We start from the raw sequence: 22709 nt of genomic DNA on the forward strand, positions 1-22709 counted from the left end.
TATTTGTACTTGTTCACTAGCTTTGTTTTACTTGACAAAAAGCAACATACTGTAAATAGTTCTTTATAATACAGTTTGCCACAAAGTTGATTTCATTATTCCATTCAAACACACAAACTAATTGAAAAGCTATTAGAAGACAGAACATAGAATCTGCGAAGGAACACGCGCTCCTTTTAGCAGTGTACCAGCTAGTAAGATTTCAAGGAAAACACTCAAATGTCCTAAGAAAAATTCATGGAGAGAGGCAAAAATGTTGCTTATCAAATGACTAATGTCCAATTCACAGAATAGTATCAAGACATCTAAAACTTGCCTCTTCCACTACAGAGATTATGCCAACACTGGGTCTCCTAAGATTACTCCTTTTCTTTATTACTCCTTTCCAAACCACGTGTGTTCATAAACACCACACTTAAGTGCTTACCAGATTTTGATCTTCCATGTGTTGAGCTAGAAGCAATGGTGAGAGACTGTGGTTTAACTGGATCTACTGGTACAGTGTAAGTGCCAGCACTTGGAACTTGGATGTAAGGTCCTACTGCTGCCACCCTTCCTGAAGCACTCAAGGATGACTGGGGTGATGAAGTTCCATTAATACGATTCAACTAAAAAAAATCAAACAAATTGAAATGTGAACTTCCATTTAATCTAGGCATTTGTGCATGAACAGGAGGTCTAAATTTAATTATCTGGAACCATTCACTGTAGCTAAGAAACCTTAATAATTAAGTTACCATACTCCATGCATCTTAAAAAAAAAAGTAGAAAGTACAAATTTTATTCCCTAAAATCAACACCTCAAAAATTAAATTTGTCAGCCACAGCACATACATTTCTTGTAGAAACCTTCATCTGTATAAGGTCTCTCTCACTGTGCCTTTCTTAGGCAAATAGGCTAAAATGAGTTCTTATATGATCAAATACGTTTTGGGTTTTTTAAAAGCAATACCTCTAGCTAGGAACACATATGGGAATCCAGAACTGATCTCTCTAGTCCTCAGAGAAATGGTCTACTGTGCAACTGATTTTTTTCAAAGTTCCAGACAACTATTAAGACTAACTTTATCAGACTATTCATATTTTTATCAATTTTCCATATTGGAAGATCAATATTTCATAAAAACCAAATTTTATGCTTTCATACTTTGAAACACAGCCCATAATCACACTTTCCTTCCTAGAAATATAACTACTATAATTTTTAATATAGTATGGTCTGTGCCATAAAGAAAAATAAAAGGAAACACATTCTAACAGTTTTCTGATACCTATGCAAAAGCGTAAAATAGTTTTAAGAAGCCTGCTACTTTTAAAATAGGTTCTTCAGATGTAATTAGATTACTGAGCTGGGAAAAAGTGAGATTCTATGTAGTTTTTATAGGCTCTTGATAAACTAAAGTGTGGCCCTTTTAACAGTTTATCTTACAGGAATGTTTTCTTTTTGACGTGCCTCAACTTTTTTCTTGTATAGTCGTTCACGCAGCTCATTGATTCGCTTGTCCATCATAGCCACCTCCATATTACGTTTGTTTAAGAGTTCTTTCTGCTGCTGAAGCTTGGAGTTCTGCTCCTGGTTAAGCCTGTTACGTATCTTAAAACAAAAACCACAAACACTTGTTAGGACAGTTACTTCATCTTGTCTGCTGTCAAGTTGTTTTTTATTACAGTGCTAAAAAACCCAAAGCAACTTGCATTGGCTATGTTCTGATGTCTCTAATGTTATGCTTCCACACAGCCTGTCAAATTAGCATTTGCAACCATGAACAACTCTTAAAAGAAAGCAGCAAAAGAATGTCCTAATAAACTAGTGGATACCCATTAAATACACGTAGACTGCATCCCATTTATAGCAAATGGATTGAAGAATCGGGCATAAAGACATTTCTCAACTGAATTACACCGTCAAAAATTAAGTCACAGAAAATGTTTGTTAAAAGTTACGTTTAACCATCAAGACAGGTTAAATATAATGAAAACTAAGTGATATAGATGTTGTAACAGAAAATATGCTATTGATTCTGTTTCCAGTTCCACATTAAACTTCTTGATGTCTGGATGGGAGGTTAATGGAACTGCTAGTGCAGGGACCAGGCACAGATTTTCCTCTCTACATGGGGATTAAACTGAAACGTTCACAGCAGGTTTCCAGTAACATCAGGGAATGGAGTACCTTTATGGTTCAAATCAACCATGACAGTCTTTGTAATTATTTCTCTTGCTTTCCTATTGGCATTTTTTCATACCTTCAATAACTCTGACAGTCTTGGCTCAATGTTCCAATTTCCATGGTAATGTTACATGAAAAAAAAAAACCTGAGGCAAACTTAAGTCTTGATAAATGTGTACGGGATCGTTGTGAAGCACAAGAGAGAAATCTTAATCTATTGGGTATCTTTGCACTTAAAAATACTTGAAAGGTAGATACCTGATCTAGTTGAAGATGGCCCTGCTTACTGCAGGGTGGGTTGGACTAAATGACCTTTAAAGGTCCCTTCCAACCCAAACCATTCTATGATTCTATATGCCTTGTATAAATGGGGAAAGGGAAAAAAAAAAAAAAAAAAGGACCTTTATTTCTAATTTATGAAAACATATGAAGGATTAATTTCTATGTTGCATACAAATACATAGCAAATGCTCATGTAGAGAAATGAGCGATACTAATTTTGAAATTTAAATTAATTTTGAAATATTAAATATATATTAGAGCTGTTGCCTTTTTCACAATAAAGTACATGAGTAAATAAAGAAGCCCTCAAATCCTGACACTTTGGCACACAATTAAGTATTTCATAACTTTTAAACATAAAAACTGAACAAAATTTCAATGTAAATGGAATATTTAATTACTCCTGTGAGAACTATGCTTTAGATGCAACAGCCTCCTTGGAGGAAGATATATAATAGTGATACAGGGAATACTGTGTGAATACACTGCAGCTATAGTGCACTATATAGTGCAGTGAATACAGTGCAACTTATATTTTTGAGGATTCTGTTAAAATGTGTTATTTAATTCCCATGTATTTTGTTTATTTACACCAGACATTATAGCTATATTTTCACAATGTATTTTAAATATAATTTTATTCACTGCCCAGTTACGTCTCCAAGTTAAGATGACATTTCAGTAAGTTTGCCATACCCAGTTCTTTGCAAAATAGAAAAGTACTGAAATTCATTTTTAACATAGTTTTTTAAGAGAGATTAAAACAAATACTAGATTATGTCAACATTCAGTATTTCAGTCTTAGGGGCTGAGAAGTGCCCTTCAGAACACTTGCACACTTTGTATCATTATGTGTATGAGCAACAACAAAAATAGGTTTTAAAGCTAAGGAAATTCTGTTTTAAAGAGGGTTATATGCTAACTACAACCTCACACATTAACAGCATTCCAATACACCAGTTTCATAAGATGTCACAGAACCAAATGGCCACCTGTAAGAGCAGTAATACAACTTTTTAAAATCTACAGCTATCATCCAAATAGCATCTCTCCATTACCTACCTGTAGCTCTTGATACAACTTTTTTAATTCTACTGCTGCAGGTCCCGTCATTTGTCCATTGTAAGACTGAAACCCATTCAGTTTCCCTTTCCTTAAATCCTCCAGCTGCTGAGTAAGTTGATCCACTTTTAACACTGCAGCCTGTAGCTCCTGCTGCTTTTCCTGGAACATGGCACTTATATGCTCAATTTCAGTTGCTAAAATTAACAAGATAAAAATAAAAAAAAAAAAACAATTAAGTAAAGCAGAAGTTGTTAGTTTTTTAATTCTACAGATATTGATAAATATAACACACTAGTTTTAAATCTAGTATATGAATGCACATATAAAATACTTATGTGTTGGGAATCTGCTAACGGTCATAATATTTCCTAATAGTTAGAGAATAGACTTATTCTGACTTTATGCCTGACTACATAAAACAAAAAGTTACATCATATACAAATTTCATAGAAACACAGGACCCTCTGTAAGACAAAAAGCATTCTATCTGAAATCCTGCTTCAATGCTATATTGACTAGTAATGTAGCATTATTTGCTAGTCATGCAGTGAAGAGTAACTTAAATGAAATACATTACTTAAAAATTCCACATACATAGATTGCCATTCATGATCTTGCTGTAGTCCACTTGTCCTCTCATGGCACGGATTTTTTTCAGCTTTGTCTCCTGGGTTTCAACACGTTCTTTAAGTTTTTGAAGCTTTTCACTCTCAGAAACAGACTGCTGCTGACGACGTTCTTGCTGCTTCAGATAACGCAAACGTTGTTCCTGAGAAAATGAGGTTTTAGACAAGAGGTACCTGTTACCCATTTATTTTTAAAAAAAAAGTTAACTTAGAAAAGCCCATCACTATGATCAGTGGGTTTTTTTATTTCCAGAAATCAGAAAAAGTTGTATCTAGTTAAAATATATATCAGTCCTCCTAGAAAAACTCTTAACATTAATTGAACAACTCTGTTTTAGAGCAGATTTTCAAGATTTTTTAGACCAAATATCAAGTTTACATATACGTGCAAATAGCCTGAACACTCATTCAAACACATCTGTGAAACTTCCTCTGGCATTTGTTTTCTGCCACTATTAACACTGTTCCTGCTGTGGCAAAATGAACTCCCAATGCTGTTATCCAAAGACGACAAAGTATGTCCAACAGACCATTGTAAACAAGCTGACCTACTGGAATATAATGTTCCAGTTCTAAATAACAGTGCTTCTGCTGGGCACACAAGGAAAAGGTTTCTTTTTCTACATTATTTCCATCAAAAAAGAACAACAGAACCGATAGGTTGATTCCCAAGTACTCCAAGCATCCAATGCATACTGTATATTATAACACCTACAGCAATGTCAAAAACATTAAAGCCACTCCCCACTCTGAAAACATACTTAGATTCTTAAATCTCAGAGACTTTGGATATGTAATATATGAATATATACGAAGTGGGCACATTCGCATCTCACACCACTATTACTATACCGGAGTGAATGAGCTACTGAAGATGAGCATAGAGTCAAGCCTGGTCGATCACAGATCATGAAGTGGGCCTCACAAAAGAGACAAATAAATTAAGCCTAGCAATATTTTTATGAAGACGCATAACTTGGCTTGACATAGGTTGTTATAGTATCATTTACACTGAAATGTTGTATATTGCCTAGGTTAAGAGTCACTTGGTAAAACAACGGATTTCTCAAGCTCTTTCTTGAGCTGATCTAGAATGAATTAGCTTGTTTTTCTGAACCCATTAAACGTATGTTTGCGTATGTTGAAGGAAATTTGTATTTATTATGATCTGTATATAATTATTACCTTAGCAACCAACATTTGCTGTTGATTTTCAATCTGCTGCTGTTGTCGGGCAGCCATATCTTGAAGTTCAGAAAGAGTGAGCTCAACACGTGGATTCCCAACCTGCAGAACACAAAACGGTACATTAATGTGTTGATGTATATTAAGTGTTCTGACTATAGAAACTAAATCCCCACTCCTCAGAGGAAGGTTAAAGCCTCCTCCCCAGTCCTCAGAGGAAGAATAGTGATAGATATCTATGAAAGAGTACAGAACCTCAGAGCAGAAAGAAAGGGCACAGACCATGCACATACCAGGGACAGAAAAAGCAAAAAGGGGAAAAGCAGATGAAAGGAAAACACTAAGAGACAAAACAAACAAGAGGAAAAAAAGCCCTTATACTACGTTTAACGCTGCTCCGTTAAGACATTGTGTAGAATTGGTACACAGTACTGGTACGGCACGTGTGATAACACACAGGCAAGCAGGGATTTTAAGCAGTAATTGGAATCTGAAGCTTCTTTCCTTTCCTAACACTTTAACTGTAACTGCCTTGGCAGCTTTAACTGGTGGTTAGCATTATTTACCTAGCACAGGACAAGACCACCCTTAGATAAATACTTAGATAAAGGCTGCCACTAAGCTCACATCCAAAGATGGTGAAATTTCCTGGCAGATTGCAGCATTTAAGGTAAGAATCTGTAAAAAACAGTCTGTACAAAGTGAAACAAAGTAAAGCTGATCCCCTTTGGCTGTTACTGAGCAAATTTTGAACGAGAAGACTTTCAGTGGGGCTTTACCACTCCTTTTACATTCCAAAACTAACAAACCATTTACAAAATCGGGGTAGAGAGGCAATTACTGAAAATTATTCAAAATTTATATGATGCCGTGACAATGTGTGAGACGGAGTATTATGTGCTTTTAAAAACGAATGCATTGTTTCAGTATATTCATAGTTCTATCAACAAATATAATTTAAATCTATACATCAAATTACTTCAATTCAACCACGTTTTTCACTATGCAATCACAAGAAGGAGTGCAGTGTAACAAGACAAATTCCAGAAGCTGACACTTGCCAAACCAAAAGCCACCACCTTAGAACTGCAGAGTTTAATCACAACTTCAGAATTCGCAGAGAAAGAGAACACCAGCCTTTGAAAGATTATGCTGGAAAGCTGGAAAGTTCAGCATAGCCCAGCGTCTGTTGCCAGGTATTTACATGTAATTCAGTCAATTTATTGGATCAATGTAAAGCTGGATCACTGCGTTTTAATAAGTCAATAAACAATGTAGTATTTTCACCTAACTACATGACTACACTATTAGTAGAACAAATTAAAATTACATCATTTCCTATCCCCAATATAGTCAATACTCCTGAAAAAGAAGAAAGGAGAATTGTTTTGGATATACTGATAAATAAAACTCTGTTTCAAATTAATGTTTACAAAATGGAATGAGGTGTAAACATTTTACAGACACACAAAAAAGAAAAAAAGAGAAAACCCCCAAACACCTCCCAACCCCAATCAAATCAGGCATTAGATTGTGGATCTGATCAAACCCGATCCCAGAGGAAAGCCGATTTAGCTGCTCTGCTTTTCTGGGCGCTGACTTCCAATGCAGTTCTGTAGCGATCTCGTCTGACAACGCCCCCTGCAATACTTGCACTTCATTCTACGAAAAGTAAAATTCTCCTCGACCACCTTGTTGATACCGAAGTATCTCAGCCACTTTGAATGGCTTGTTTCATATTCCTACATCAAATTCCTACTTAAGTAAGTGTCAGTTCTCCAATCAATGCATAATACAGAACTGTTTCTTTAAGCTTCAGTCAGGATACGAAAATAATATTTGTTTTAAAATAACTGATTTCTCTTTTTTTTTTTTTTTCCTACTTGAACTCCAATTAATATTTCATGTTTCTGCACACAATTATTCAGGTGAGAGATGCACCTCAAGGTCAGTCACTAAAATAAGCCAGATTTGGAAAACTAACTTTTAAAGTTGCTGCATCTTAGACGCTTGATATAGACATGTCAGATTGCAATTTTTAGAGAAAGTTATTGTCCCTCTTTGAACATTTCCAAATGAATAAATTATGGAGTGAAATTATAATTCTTGCTCCTCTTACTAGTCAACAATAATGAAAATTATTTATGGTAGAGAAGTGATTAAAAAAAAAAAAAAATCTATGTATTTGTTTACAGTTACAGCTATATAGAATAGTGGAGGTAGAACAAAAGGTAAAATCCACCCAAACCACTAATTCTCTATTTCAACATTTTGTTAGTGAACACAGAAATTAAAAAAAAAATAAAAATAAAAAAAATGAACTTAGTAGCGTGTACTTTTTTTATTAGCCTGACTTATGACAGACAAGAGTCCTTCACAATATTCTTTAAGGCCAAATAACTTGTATGCACTTGTGGCCACCAGCTAATAAATCAAAGAGAGACATTTTATTATTAATTACAGACTGAAAGGCACTAATTGGGTAAGAAAGTAAGGAAGCTTTTCCAAGTGCCATCCACAAACCAAAATGTGCTCACTTGAAACAAGAAAATAACATAGAAAAAGCAGATGCTGCTCCCAGAAGACGTTCAGGCTCTGCTGACATCCTTTGGCGTGACCTTCCGCCAGAAAAGCCTAAACCTCTACATCTGCTTCTGCTGGACTCTGTAGGTAATTCTTAAAGGGGGCTCAGAACGTCTTGAAGGCTTCCCTCTGGATCACCGATTTTAAAAGTAAAAAAGGTGGGGCAGCGAATTGATAGGATTTCCTCAATACACGTATGCGCTGTTTCGAAAATACACAACTTGCATCAGTCTATGCAGAATCTTCCCAATGCTTCCCTCCTTTCTGCTTTGATCATCGGTTCAAGTTAACAACATGGCTAGCTCATTCTATTTCCAGTATAACACTGTCCAAGAAACAGAGATATATTTTATTCTGCTAAGAAATCTTGTCAAAAATATATCCAGACTCGAAAAGTTATATCTGTGTAGGCGTTGTGCATATTTCAAGGTGAAAAAGCCATTTCACCGAATGAAAATTACAGATTTTCTAAATGAAAAATGTAACCTGTAATGCACAAAAAGAAACTGGTTTGTAAAAGCATCAGAAACAAAAAAACAGGTTGATCCAAAAGCTCAGAGTTTTTACTGCTTTAAATAAGCATATTTGAAAGTATATTTGATAATGCCTGAAAAAAGTACTGCATTATGTTGTATTATGTAAAATATAGAAGATTAATTATAAGATGAATGCAAACATTAGCTTCTCCTTGAAGAAGCTATTAAGTATTGTAAAATGTTCCATTTAGAAAGTGTAATGTCTAAAAACCTTTTATACATGGCAAAGCACAGGAACATGGGAAACAGTGATAATTAACCATTTAAATATAAATGCTCTATGAGAAATCTTTTAATGTTTACCTCACTGAACACCCATAAGCGTCCCTTTCACTTAAAATAACTACAATATACTTAGGAAAGAAAAGAAGAGGCAGCTGAGGAAACAAAGTTTTAAACCTGTAACTTCACTTGCAGTTTGTTCTTTTTCATCCACATGGCAAAAGCAGTAAACAGACCAAGCAGAATTCCTCTTCAACGTCAAATCGATTAGTTTCAGATTGACTGTTACTCATTTCAGGTCTCCAAAACAGGACAGCATCATTTTTGAAACAGCATGAAAAATACTGACTCTTTCTCTTGCCAGGATCTAGTTGAATCAGTTCGTTTAGAGCATTTCATATTAGTTGAGTCTGCTTGTAATAATCTCTATGCAAACACCACCGCTGAAAAAAGTCAGTCTGTCCTTCTTCAGAACCTCGGGTTATGCGAGGCAAAGAGAGCGCTACATTTTCTCAGTTCTTTAATGAGGTTGTTGGTTTCTCGGATTCTTAAATTTGTGCTGTTCATACTAGTTATTAACAATTTTGTCCATGAAGTCACTCACCTCTCATAACAAACATGAGCCTATCGCATTTAAGGTCCAGACCTCCTCCTTTCTCCTGCAGCCAGAGAAACCTACCTCCTGCAGAACTGCCTTCTGAAGGAGGTACTAAAAAGCCACTACAAATATCTGCTCCTCCAGATTCCACAGATTCATTTGCTACAGGGTGATAGATCAAAGCAGACAGTTTTGCTGAATTGTAAATTTCTTTTCATTGATTCACAGAAGCATTTACACATAGAGATGAACTCCTAAATAAAATGCTATAGAACAAACACTGCATTATTAGGCATTAAGGAAGTATTATGTATGTCTCATAGAGAAAAGAATACTTTACACCTATATTCCCTAATTTCTTAATACTGACAAGAATCTTAAAAAAATTTTATTTATTTTGTTTAGCACGCACTTTAAAAGGTCATGATGAGAGACGGAATTTGTAATGAACTGGAGTTTCAGCTTCTGACATTACCCTCCTACTACAGACTAATATTTTACCATTTGATGATTAATATTTTTGAGACAGGCGAGATGAAGGGTACAGTAGTAATTAAATAGTTTGGCAACCAGTTTACAAGCTGCCTCAAAACAAGTCATACCGTAGGCATTTAATTAAGAAAAGGAACCTCCTTTAATATTTAATTTTACACATTAGTCTTGTCACTCTGAAAATTCATTTTCTTGCTCCTCCTTCCTTCCTTTCTGCCCTCACGCTATGCTGTTCTGCCTGTCACCACAACTCCTCAGTCTACATGCTTCTGAACTATTATGAAATGGCTTACTCATTGGCAACCCACAACAGTAAATGAAAAATTGCACCTGAACTCAAAATATTTCTTTGACAAGCAAAGTGTACTGTAGTCAAGACAGGCAAGCAATAAAGGCAGATTCCAGTGCATTTTGCCTTTACTCCTGTCAGAAAGCTATCTTTTAAGAGGAATCTCATTATGTCCATATTAAAATAAAAAACCCGTGAGACTGATCTTTTGAAATAGATTATTTTTTAAAAAATGATAATTAGGATGTGGTTTGATTTTATGCATTTCTTTGCCTCCATGTCTAAGCCATGAAGATACTTATTTTGGATTGCTTTCTAAGTTTGAACTAGTAAGAACAGAAAGTTACTTTGAAAATAATAATGAAACATATACCAAACCCACACCTGAGACTGTTATGATTTCAGAAATAAGAGCTTTAAAGGAAAACAACAAGTATTCAAAAGCTTTTCACATTGCCATAATGACTGGCAATCTCATGTTTAGGTTCAGCAACGCCTAGCCACTCAAATAGCCAGTGTAAAGCATAACGTAACCAATTAATTGAAAAAGAAAACCCGAGCAGTACAAGAATTTACCAATCATTTCCTGCACGCTATCTCTTCAGATCTTTTTCTAGGTTTGCAAGAGCCACCATGTCATTAACTTCCCTTATCTATTCCTTCCCTCTTTTTAAGGGAAGTGTTCACACCCATCTCCCACACAATTCTTCTTCAGTTCCCTTCCCAACGCCCTGCACTAGAAAGTGTAGGGTTCAGGTACCTCAACCCTCCTGAAACTGGCCAAGCTCCACCTTCTCCTATGCGTATTCTTATACAATGAATTATGTACAGTGAACTCCCTCATGTGTCTTCTGGTCTTCTTCCTATCGCTCACCTTCATCACCTCTATGCTTACTCCTTCATTTACTACTTCCTTTTTAGCACTTCAGTCTACCCTTCTCTCTTGTCACAGCCAGAGATGATTCGGAGGTTAAACCACCAATTGCCAAGGTCCAACATAACCTAAATAAAATGTAATCAACCAGCGTGCAGAAGGTCTGCGTTTTAGCTTCTGCCTTGGAGCCCAGAATGGTGGGTTCTGACTGTGGCCATCAAAAGGGCTACCCAGAAAGCTTTGCTGCTTGTATCCCATTACTTTCAACCACCTATTATTTTATTGACAAGCCAATACAGAACAGCTACTAAAGATAATGCAGCATATATCCTATCCGCAACCCAGCTACACTGTTTATTCTTTACATAGGCTGCCACTCTGAAATTGTAGTACAGATAAGGAACATTTTGGCCAAATGGTCTTTTATAGCAAAAAAAAAAAAAAAAAAAAAAAAGGCAATCCTTCTCTGAAGTCCTCCATACTCCCCCTCCCAGAAACATTTGTGATGGTAAAGGTAACTATATCCTCAGCTAGAATAAATGTGAAAGAAAACACTCTTTATCATGGTTGGGACACCACCAGCATATCAAAGGCTAGAGATGTTGGGGGGACACATACACAAAACCCCAACCCCAAAAAACCACAGACCGAGGACAAGATCAGTATTGAATTAGAGACAGAAACTGTAACAGAGAGAGAGGAAAAAATCCAAGAATCAATTCCCTTGAGCTCATGATTTAAAGAATTTACTCCCCCATGTGGGATTCATTAATGAGGCACACCACTTTTGCCATGGCAAAAAGAAAACATCATCTTCACCAGCCTAATAGGAGAGGACAGCAAAGGCCAGAAAGGTACCATAAGTTGCTCCTGAGAAGGCTTAAAATGCCGACATAGAAATGCGAAGTAAATATTCTGTTTTTACTGCACATACTGAAAGACTCAGTTTTCCTTAAGCTATAGCAGTTTTAAGTTGCTGTTCCTTCCTAGGGCAAATGAGGGAATACAAAACTTACCTCCAGACTAGCAATTTACCTTTGTAGAGCTGTCAAACCCCAGAAATCTATACGGCTACATGGTCAACACAGAACTGACAGGTCTGGGACTATGTATATGAGTATGTGGACAAAGGAAGTAAAGTATATTACATAAACGAGCATTTTCCCAGAACGAAGCAGACTGACAACCATAAAATGAACGGGGGTAGGTTGGAGCGCTTCCCAGCCAGTGAATTCCAGACTGGGATCAGAGCTCTGACAATTCCCAGCCTCCCCAAACCAGGGAGCTCTCACCTCAGTGGGCCATCCCTGCAGTTTCCTCCTCTGTGCCACATTTACAGCAAAGGAAGAGCTACAGCTCCGGCTGCACAACTACCAAATTGCCAGAGCAGGAAAGAAAGGAACAGCTTGCTTTGCCTGCTGAATCTAGCAAAAAATTTCCTAATTCTGCTGCTCGTGTCCAAGTTAGCGTGGGAGAAGTCCATCAGTCATGCCTAACTTTTCTGCCTTAAGCCTCATTCAAAGTAACATAGTTTAGGGGACGCTTTAACTAGCCCAGTTGGCAACAAAGCTTTAAAGGTTGCTGATAAGAATAGCCAGTGCACGCTTTGGGTACCTGTCCTCAGCACAACAGTAGTGATGGGGAAAGCAGATGGAAGTTACGGGAGTTTATTATACCAGTTCTGTATCAAATACATCTTACATGAAATATATGTGGCCTCCTTGTGCTGTCTGATGAGTATGAGAAGAGAACGCAGGATGGAGCACCTGCTGAAGGTTATCGATTCCGACCTCCTTACATTTCTGAAACATATTGACCCTATATATCACCAAATTTAAGATTTCTAGTAGATTTTGATCACATTTTCCATAAAACCTGATCCTAGTGCCATGCATAACGAAGACAGCTTGAAAATCTTGTGTGAAAACCCATATATAACACTATAAAAAGACAGAAGAAAATATCTGGTTTTATTTAAACTAAAATAGAGTTTTTGCAGATCTCAACAAGGATGACATTACTTCCAGTTTAATGGCTTTATCCACAGCTCTGCCTTGCATTTTTTTAATTGGGTCAGAAATATGCCGATAGCAGAAATCCATTTAAAAGAATCCAATGACAATAGCACGTGCCTTTTTTAGCTTAATGGAAATGAACAAGCTAATTAAACCCAGAAAAGGCAACCAGGACATTGGGAATTAAAGGAAAATATACCTAGCATGTGCTATCTCCTGATAATCACATCATCTTGAAATTAACATTACAAATGCAATCTGATAACTTCACTCAGAAATTTATAATAAAAATGTTATTTTATTTGTGCAAATAAATACATTAACAGTTTCTTAGAATAAACACGCTTCAACTGTATCACAAGAAAAATCTCACATTACCTGGACTTGATAAAATCTTAACATCTCCCATAAACTACACTATCCTGTTAGCAATTCCTCCAACTTGCTGATGCTAATGAGTCACTCTATTATACATAACATTTAAAGTCTATTCCACATAAGCCACAGACTCCAGATTTCCTGTATTCCCATATTGTTTTCTTAGAAATCTCACAAGTGAGGCTGTCCTCTATTTTGCACAGAACAGCTAAGAAAAGGCAGAACTTAACAAAAATCAAAACAACGTTAAAAGAGATTTTCAAAATTAGAAATGGATTTAAGCACATATTGAACATCTGCTACATATGAAATAAACTGCTTATAAATAACTTCTACAATATAGGAAAGCAGTATATGGAACTCATTTATTTAAAATACTACTTTTTTCCTTGTCCTTGCAGACACTTCTAACAGCCACAGAAATCTTAAGCATGTTTATATTAACTTCAGTGTCAGCTAAAATACCCAGTAGCTGATTTGAATCAAAATATGAACCTCATACTCCTAACAAAAGTAAATTATCTTAAAAGAAATTATGCATTCTTATGGAAATAACAGATCAGTTGTGCACATAACGTCAGACCTGTTTACAGTATCAATCCTTTTAATCATAGTAATTTTGAGTAACAGACACGTTACAATATATGTTGAAAACATACTGCCTAAGTTCCTTTAAAAATAGTCTTGAACTATATTTTCCTGGGTCTCTTAGAAAAGGAACATCTTATTCTGACAGGATAACTAAGTATGGTTAAGATGCACTTATTAGTCTGAATAACACGGTTAGCATCAAATGTGCGTTTATTCTTCCCTTAAGTAATTGTCTCAACATGAAGTTTTTCTGTGATGTAAAATTGTTTACGAGAGAACAGTATAATAAAACATTTCCAAAACACAAAAGTACTGAAAGTAAGTATCCTCTAATTGAAAGATATGCTGTGAAACTTAGCGTACAACTCACACTTGCCATAAAACCTAAGTTGATAAAAGCAAAAGTTGACTATGACATTTTGAAGTAAAAAGCTTTTGATAAGGTCTTAAAACTTAAAAATTATAGCAAATGCATCTAACAAAATCTGATTAACTAAGAATATTAATTCAGAGGTAAGGAGTTACAAAACCCAAACTGGTCTGCATTCCGGTCATGTGACAATGAAACCCACAATCATTTAAACTAAAGTGCAAAAGCTACACAGTATTTAAATAACATGTCCACTGAAGTGTAAAACTAACAAATTTTGAAAAGTAATTAATTACCTGTTCACTATTTTCCCACGTAATTGTAAGAGAGCACATCTTTATTTTGCAGCACTGCCCACCGGCTGTAAACATTTGCGTTGCTTCAACATGCTTGAACTCCATGATGCTGTTATTTTTCTGTCTACACTAATTGTTTAACTGTTTGCTGTGAACAAGCCAAATCAACAGCTGTACGCATCTTATGACTTCCTGCATGGCTTTTTGGCTCAGTGCAATCAATAGGAGGTAGGATATTTTTTAATCTTATTCCATATGAAATAAAGGTTTCCCCAAATTCTTTATCAATATGAAAAGCTGTCTCTCTGCATTCATCAACAATCAGCTAACGGAAAAGGCTAGTGGATTTTGCCAGCAGTAAAAGACCTAATCACAGCAAGATCAAGCCAGCTGTCAACTACAATCAGCTTGATTTATTGCACTTTTCATATTCAATGGAAAATGTTGAGCAATACATATTTCTTTTACAGTAATCAGGTTAAACTGAAAATATTAGAATACAGACAATTTAGCTTTAAAACCACATGAAGTATTTGCTCCATTTGTATTTTTGTAGTATTAACAACTCAGTGCAAAAACTGAGTACCAAAAAGATCAGGAAAATCATTCTTTTTGTATTTAATTTTACTGTTTAAAGTGACAGAAAACCATACCACCTGAAATTTAAGAAAGAATTTCTTTATTAACAGAGACTGCCCAAGATAAAAGGCAAACAGTACAGTCAGAACAGGTACCACAATCTTATGCAAATAACCTTTCCAGTGTTTGCTATATGCTTGCCCCTACATACTTCAGCTTTTTCTTAAATCTTGCATGCAACAAGATGAATACATGAACCAGCAATAAAGCTAAAGCATGTGTGTAATAGCACAAATCAAGAAGCTGCAAGTCAGAGAAGACTGCAGCAAGCCAAAACCTAGACCTAAGGATTTTTAGATATTGAAGAAAATACTAAACCTCATTAAAAATTTCTTATGTATCTAAAAATTATGATATTGTGGAAGATAAAAACATAAAAAGCTGTAATTTACCTTGTCCAACTCACGAATGACATGCAAGTTCACCCTCTCTTCGTTCTTTCAAGAAAGTAATTCAAGCATGATTCAGTGCACTTTTACACAAGAGATCCAGCCAAATGGGTCTCCATAAGGACACTGAAGGACTGTATGCCCAAGCACAATACAGTGAGTATTCCAGCTGCATAAAGAACAGGCTTATTTTTAGCAAGCAAGAAAAGGTATGAGCTGTAGAGTAAGATCATCCAGTAGGAATAAAAGAAGAAAAACAAGTTCAACTCCCTTGCTCCTAAATTAGCCAGAGGGACTTTCATTTTGTCTGCTTTGATCTGAGGAAGACTGCAGGGGTAACAAACCTAACAATTGGATCTGGAGGCAGCTGCGGAGACAATAGAGAAATGGAAAGGTTCCCTTGCCTGGGAAGAACATATGGGTGGGAAATCGGTATGCTAGGTGTCCAAAAGCTAGATGGACAGGAAACTAAATGAACAAGTCGGTGAACATGGAAAGGTGTGTTGAAGAAAGGAGGCCACAGCAGCACTGTACAAGAAAAACCACAGAGACTGTGGAAGAAATGAGAGGAAACACTGATCTGCAGATGACACAGCTACATAAAAGAGAGAACTCTAAAGGTGGCACGAAAAGGAGTAGTTGGCCTTCTAAGTACCAGAAGAGTCTCCCGTTCAGAACTGAAAGCTGCTCAGAGAGACAGAGGGGCAGTCTAAACTCTCAAGCTTTGACAATTAAGCTCTTAGAGCTCTGCGCTGACACAGTGAATTTCATAATCTGTCTCCTGTAAGGAACTACAGAAATAAAGAAAAGGACAAGTCCCATCTTCCTTACAATAACTTAATATTAAAATACTTGGCTTAACAGAAAATGATACTAATGTGACTGCAAAAGGATACAACTGCGACAAAAGGCACTGAAGTTTACAGTGCTGGTATAAGGACAGCACAGCAATACTTCATGAAAAGTAACAAACTAACTCTTTAACTAACATTTACTTTATGAGCTAATGTGTATAATGTTATGCGTCAGCTGAAGCACTCATTTATTCTAAACTATTCTGCCTTTATATAAGGGCCAAGCAACTCAGGATCTCTATGTGCAGTGACAACTGGAGGCAGTTCTCCACATGCTTCACTTAGTTAGAAATCTAGGTAAAAGAGTGAATTGTATTGCTCCATGTTCACAACACAAAGATATGAAAATAAGTACCATAGTTAGAGGTTAAGGAACCGAATGGACAGGACTTCTCATCCTCCCCCTTCCATGGACATCTGCAACTAAGTATTGCTGTAAAACTGCAAAGCCATGCCTGAGGAAAAGCAAAGTCAGACCCGTAAAAGTGGGAACCAAAGGTGTAGATTGAGTAAATGGTGCAGTTTAGGTCTTTCCTACTCTGCAAAATGGGAAGCCACCTGTTGGCCGCTATGGCCAGACCACATCTTTGTTCCCTGTAACTTGTTGAGCAGAACTGTCTTTGATGCCCAGAAGAGCAGCAGAACTACAGTCTGTATACTACAAGTGAGTGTGTGTAAGTGTCTGTATACTACAAGTCTGTATACTGTGAGTATCTCTCATATCCACAGCCATCTACATAGATATTTGGGATCTAGAGTGACAGATATTAAAAATATAAAAATACATGGGGAAGACATGGAGCAAAGCAGTCCTTTCGCAATGTTCCAAGTGGGTTCCAAGAGTGTTTCCTGTTCCCAATTAGTCAAATTATCTTTAGACTCCTCAAAACAAATGAAGTCAGATATTAAGAGCTAATATGAGTCATAAACTAATGCTATCATAATTAAAATTATAACAGGGAAATGATCACAGAATAAGTGTGATTAAACTTATCAAATTATTCTCATAAAACGTAACTATTTAGTAACTTTGCCCATTATGGATTGAAATATATTTGAGATTGCACAGGACACATCAAAACACTGTTCATGGCATTCCAAATCCAAGAACGATGTGATTTGGCTTAAAAAGTTTACAAGAGGCCTCAGAGTGAGGCATGAGGTCAGGCCCATTTAAATTCCCTACAGTTTCACAGAAGTTCTTTCTATGAGATCACATAGTTATTAGTCTTGTAGGGATGTTACCCTACATAACTATCCTTTACTGAGGTGTGAAGAGACTGGGATTTCTAGACCAGCAAGAATTCAAAAGCTATTCGTATGCATTAAAATTAGCTTTAGACTGTAATTTTTTTTTATTCCTAATTTAATTTTTTTTCCCTTTAGTTGGATTAGCTTTTCTATTTTTTGAAGAGCAAGATACTGCCAGCTGTCTGGAAAATGCTTAAGACAGACTTAGCAAAGAACTGTATCAGTCTGAGGAGAATCCAAACTCCATTAAGCTGACCCAGGGCTTGAACTAGAAGTCTGATGGTGCAGAAGGCTGCTGTAGGGCAGCAAGGCTCCCATCTCTGACAGGTAAAAATAACTTTAGGTATGTATGTCTTAGACAAGGGAACACCCCTGACTGTAGAAATAGCAGATACAATCATTTTTGTCTCCTTAACAAAAGCAACAGACAAAGTTGCAGTAGAAAATTAAGAAAACTCGGATCTGATTTAATTACAAGTTTTTTTACATGGTCAAAATGTTCCAGGAAGCCTGCAAGAAAATTTCTTCAGAAAAAAAGATTTTTTCTCTGCAAACTGTTAGAATTCCTTTTGCCTAAATTTCTTTTTATCATCTTTTAATGGAATTATTTGCTTAGACTTTACTATGAGACCCCTGAAAGAATCTAGATTTCCAAGACTGACATAGTTATTTGTTCATTTTAAACAAATTTGATTAAAACCTGTCTTATGTGAATGGCAGCCTCTTCCAAGTACATTGTTAAATATTACAAACAGAAAGTACTTAATACTTACAAGCTTATATTAAATGGAATTTGCAGCTCAGATTTGAAGAGCCATTTCTATTCCAGACTAAGCTCTTTATTCTTCAACATTTCAAATGGGAAACTTCAAGCAAGTACATATAATGCATTTCTCTTCTCTTGAGGTTACTACTGCTGTTAAAAATTTAACTTGTTTGCCATATTCCTCACAATTATATTTTGTCATCTTTGCCTGACAGGCTAAGGAAACCTGCAAGTATTTTGCCTGTGCAAGCATACTTGTAAAACCATTCAGCCAACTTCTTTATCAGATGCTTTTAAGAACACATTTAAAAAAATCTAATTGTCATATCATAACAAATATATGACAAAATGTATATTAGATGTTTAATGCCTTTTTATCTAGTCACACTTGTATGGATCAAATGGTTAAAACTAAGGAACAACATACAATTCTACTCAAGCATTTTGGCACCACATGTAAGTCTACCTAAACTCTAAGCATAAAATTTGACAAGCCATACCACAGGAACTCAAAAGCAGTGTAGCTTTACTACTGCCACGATGGAATGGGATACAAAGGCTGACTGCATCGGATGGCTATCTACTCTCCGTCAGCAACCATATGCCCTCCTAAGTTAAATCAGTACTATTAAAAACTGCTTTGCGTGTACTTATATGTAGAAGTTTTAACCTACCTGTTAATGGAATTTCCCTGAGAAACTCCCCCAGCATGAAAGTATAAGAGTCTCCTGAAGCTAACACAGTTAGCTCAGTTCTGTTATCTAATCAGCACAAAATTTTAAATCTCAACTTTACTTATCGGTCACAGCTTCAAGACTAAGAAAATTTACAGGAGTGTGATTCTCCAGTTTGGGATGATGGTGAAGTTTTCTTCCTCTGCATGAGTTTCTTTTACACTAAAGCTAAATTTCCTAGTGAGAGAGAAAATCAGGTTCCACTTTGTATTTCTTGGCAAAGGCTTCCGTCAATATCTATCAAGAAAAAAAGCTTATTCATACCAGTCTCTGTAAATTGGGGGAGCAATTTTAATATTAGAAAGAGCAAAATTAAGTTAAAGAGAGAAGGGCATAGGAGACCACAAACTGACATTTTGTTCTCCCCAAGTAAATTACCAAGTAGAAGAATAATTTAAACCAAGCAACTACAGCAAATGAGTATTCTCTTCGTATACAGACTGTTTCTATTACACTAATCTACTTCTAGTCAGTCCAATACACTTCACTTCCATCATGTTCCTGTACCCCATCCTTTTTTCCTCCTGAGTTGCATCTGCTTTCTTGTTTTCTTATCTCCAAGAAATTTCTCGGTTATCTGATTACCTTTTCGTCCGGACAACTGTCATCATCCGGTCAGTCCTCTTTCCGGGACTGCCTTTAAGTACGTCTCTGATCCACTTTTCCTATGGATGACTGGTAGCTACACCACGACGGGCGCTCCCAGCCCCTCTCCTGTCTACCACTGACCCCCAGTGGTTACAACGGTGTTTGCTCTGGCTCACCGTTTTCAGGCCGCTGCCGCTTCCATGGAGCAAAGCTTGGATCATGCTAGGACATCTGGAAGCAAACAAGACCCAGCATTGCACGACCACTGTTTCATGGCCACTGATCACAGAATCAAAGAATAATTTAGGTAGAAAAGAGCCTCTGGAAATCACCCGGTTCAATAACCCCTGCTCGGAGCAGTTCAGGTTGCTCAGGACTTTGTATTCAGCTGGATAGAAATTCCACAGACTGCGGGCAATCTGTGCCAATGTCTGTTACTCTCATTGAGAAAACATTTTCCCAATATTTAATTAGAATTTCCCTTGTTACAACTTGTGTTCAAATCAAACTGGCTCAGTTACGCATGCAAAAGAAAGGAAGAGGAGGAAGCAGCAGCTGTTCTCAGAGAGGAGAATCCCTCTCAAGACGCCCTCCGATCTCCCTGGCAAAGGGAAATGTTCAGTTATGCAAGTCTTACCTCCACATCTCTCCACACCTCTGTGCAGTGGTGGAAAGAGATCAGGCCCTGATTACAGTGTAATTCCACTTCCAAGAAGGAAAGTTGTAAACAAAAGTGAACCTCAAAAGATTACCTCACGAATAAGAGAACTTGTCAATTTACGAAATGTCACATAGTTTTTCCTTTAGACTTTGTTATGCAGAATGCAAAGCTCTCAGATGAGCACTTACAGATAAGTATTCTTTTTACAGCAATGCATGTTTCACTGTTTAAAGCCACCTAGCCAATTCTATTTTTAACATTAAATCTTTATTTGGAAGATAATCTAATGAAATTTAAGCATTTATATAATGCGATTTTAAGCCAAGCATTATTTAAATAATTGCTGATCAAGCACATATAGTTTCAAAGAACAAAAAAACTCCTACTGCATATGACAAAATGCCAATGAATAGAATTATCCAAATTGAATTCCAGACAGATTGCCCATCATTTTTTTCCAAGACTATTGATTCAACCATTAAAGCAAACATTCATCTTTAAGTTTTCTATGCATGTCACACTTTCAGCTCTAGCCAGGTATTAAGTAAAAATCAATTATTTCATCATTAAAGCAGTACACATGATAAAAATATACCTGAATGCAGAATATTTGGTAAGATTTGAGCTGTCTTCAATGTTCCATTGGTTTGTATTGATTTTAGGGCTAGTCTAACATTCAGCGCGCCAGTAACAATGAATAAGCCTAATGCATTACGTAAGTGTAAGCTGATTAAATCCTTGATCCTGAAGCCACCTCTTTTTTTCCCCCTCCCCCTCTGATTTAAAACTTGGCACAATTGAAAAATCTTAGTTTTATACACTTTCAAAACCTAATTCGTACCATTTTTGGCATAAAACCCACCACAATTTACGTTAATATAACCCCTTCAGGTTTTAGTCTTTCTTGTGTTTTAATTATTTCCTAAACCTGGTAAAAGTCCATTTTAAAGTGATCAGTTCCCTAATAAATTCTAATTTTGGGGCTAAACTTTTGTTTTCTTTTTTTTTAAAAATATATACTGAATGACACAAAGGTACCAGTATTATTCAAGTTACCAGGTCTGAGCTTTGTCCATAAAAATTATCAGCAAATTGAACTAAATACAAAGCCATGCTATCATAAACTTTAGTGCTGCCAAGAAGAGAGATTATAAGGCATACTGCACATGTCAGTGCTAGTGTCCAAAGATATTATGTCTCAAACGAAGTATATGTGCCACGACTTACATGGAGGAATAGATCAGGGGAGGTCATGAAAGAGTTATGTTCCCCCAGCACATTATAGTGCTATGATCTCACTACATTGTCAATATGACAATGGAAGCAGGATAAACGGATCCGGGCAGCAGAGGATATCAGCTACTGTTCTCTACAGAAAAGGAACGCAGAAAGCAATACATGATTAACTGTTTTGAATAGGGAAAAAAATTCCTTCCACTAGGCCCACATGCCATACACAAAACGAGCTGCTAAGAGCTGCAAACTGACTGAACAACTGTGTTGCTGCATATTGAAGTGAGAGTGAATATGTGAGTGTGCGTGTGTGTGTGTGTGTGAATTTTAGATGCCAATTATCAGGCAATATACAAGCACAGAATTGTATAATCTGCACAATTTTTAACATTTTAGTTCTTTTTTATTTTAAGACATCTCAGCTTGAAAAACCTGATTTGTTTGCTTTTAAATCTTTAAGCATTATTTTACCCTGAGAAAGAACCCTATGCATATTTAGAAATTGACAGTGCTTCATATAGACAATACAACTATGAATTGGTGAGCTCTGATCTTTTTACTGAAATTTAAAAATGTTTAAAAATAGTCAACTACAGCTATCGTGCCTCAGCAAAGGCAGCAGAATGGCCCTGAGTGAATGAGAGCAGAATATGCTCTGTAGAGCCTTCAGTAGCATTGAGGATGAGAAGAGAGAAAGGAAAGTAAAGTGAGTTTCAGCTCAGGAGTAGGTTTTTAAGTCATGGTAATTTTGAAAGACACGTACTATGTTCTACTTGTAAAAGAGAGAATGTTCAAGCCACAATTCACTGAATGCCACCAAACAGGTTGCCTATGCTATGTAATATGTATTTTAAATTAGAAACCTAGTAATATTTTAGTAAAAAAAAAATACATAGAAATGAACGGAGTGCATAAAAAAAGATAGTGTAAAGAGGTGTCTTGGAGGGGTATGCAACCTCTTCTACCAGCATCTGAAAACATCCCAATCCATAGATAGCCTCATACGTTAAAACATAAGAATG

General features: G+C 36.3%; 1 protein-coding gene across 7 annotated transcripts in view; it reads right to left on the reverse strand.

Annotated features, from left to right (window-relative positions):
• Positions 1–22709, reverse strand: part of PPP1R13B (protein phosphatase 1 regulatory subunit 13B) — a 74664-nt gene that overhangs the window by 14445 nt on the left and 37510 nt on the right. For 4 of the 7 annotated variants that reach the window (XM_087747850.1, XM_087747854.1, XM_009467188.2 and 1 more), the window contains exons 5-9: positions 5329–5430; positions 4112–4286; positions 3515–3711; positions 1430–1594; positions 428–608 (exon numbers count right to left, since the gene is read on the reverse strand). In XM_087747850.1, the coding sequence (XP_087603976.1) occupies positions 428–608; positions 1430–1594; positions 3515–3711; positions 4112–4286; positions 5329–5430 (820 nt within the window). Of the gene's footprint in view, positions 1–427; positions 609–1429; positions 1595–3514; positions 3712–4111; positions 4287–5328; positions 5431–8846; positions 9173–22709 lie in introns of those variants that run through there. The other 3 variants (XM_087747852.1, XM_087747849.1, XM_087747853.1) reach the window with 2 other exon arrangements.

This window comes from Nipponia nippon, unplaced genomic scaffold (genome assembly GCF_047370975.1).
Source record: "Nipponia nippon isolate SJK-2023a ecotype South Korea unplaced genomic scaffold, ASM4737097v1 scaffold_11, whole genome shotgun sequence".
Classification (NCBI taxonomy): Eukaryota; Metazoa; Chordata; class Aves; order Pelecaniformes; family Threskiornithidae; genus Nipponia; species Nipponia nippon.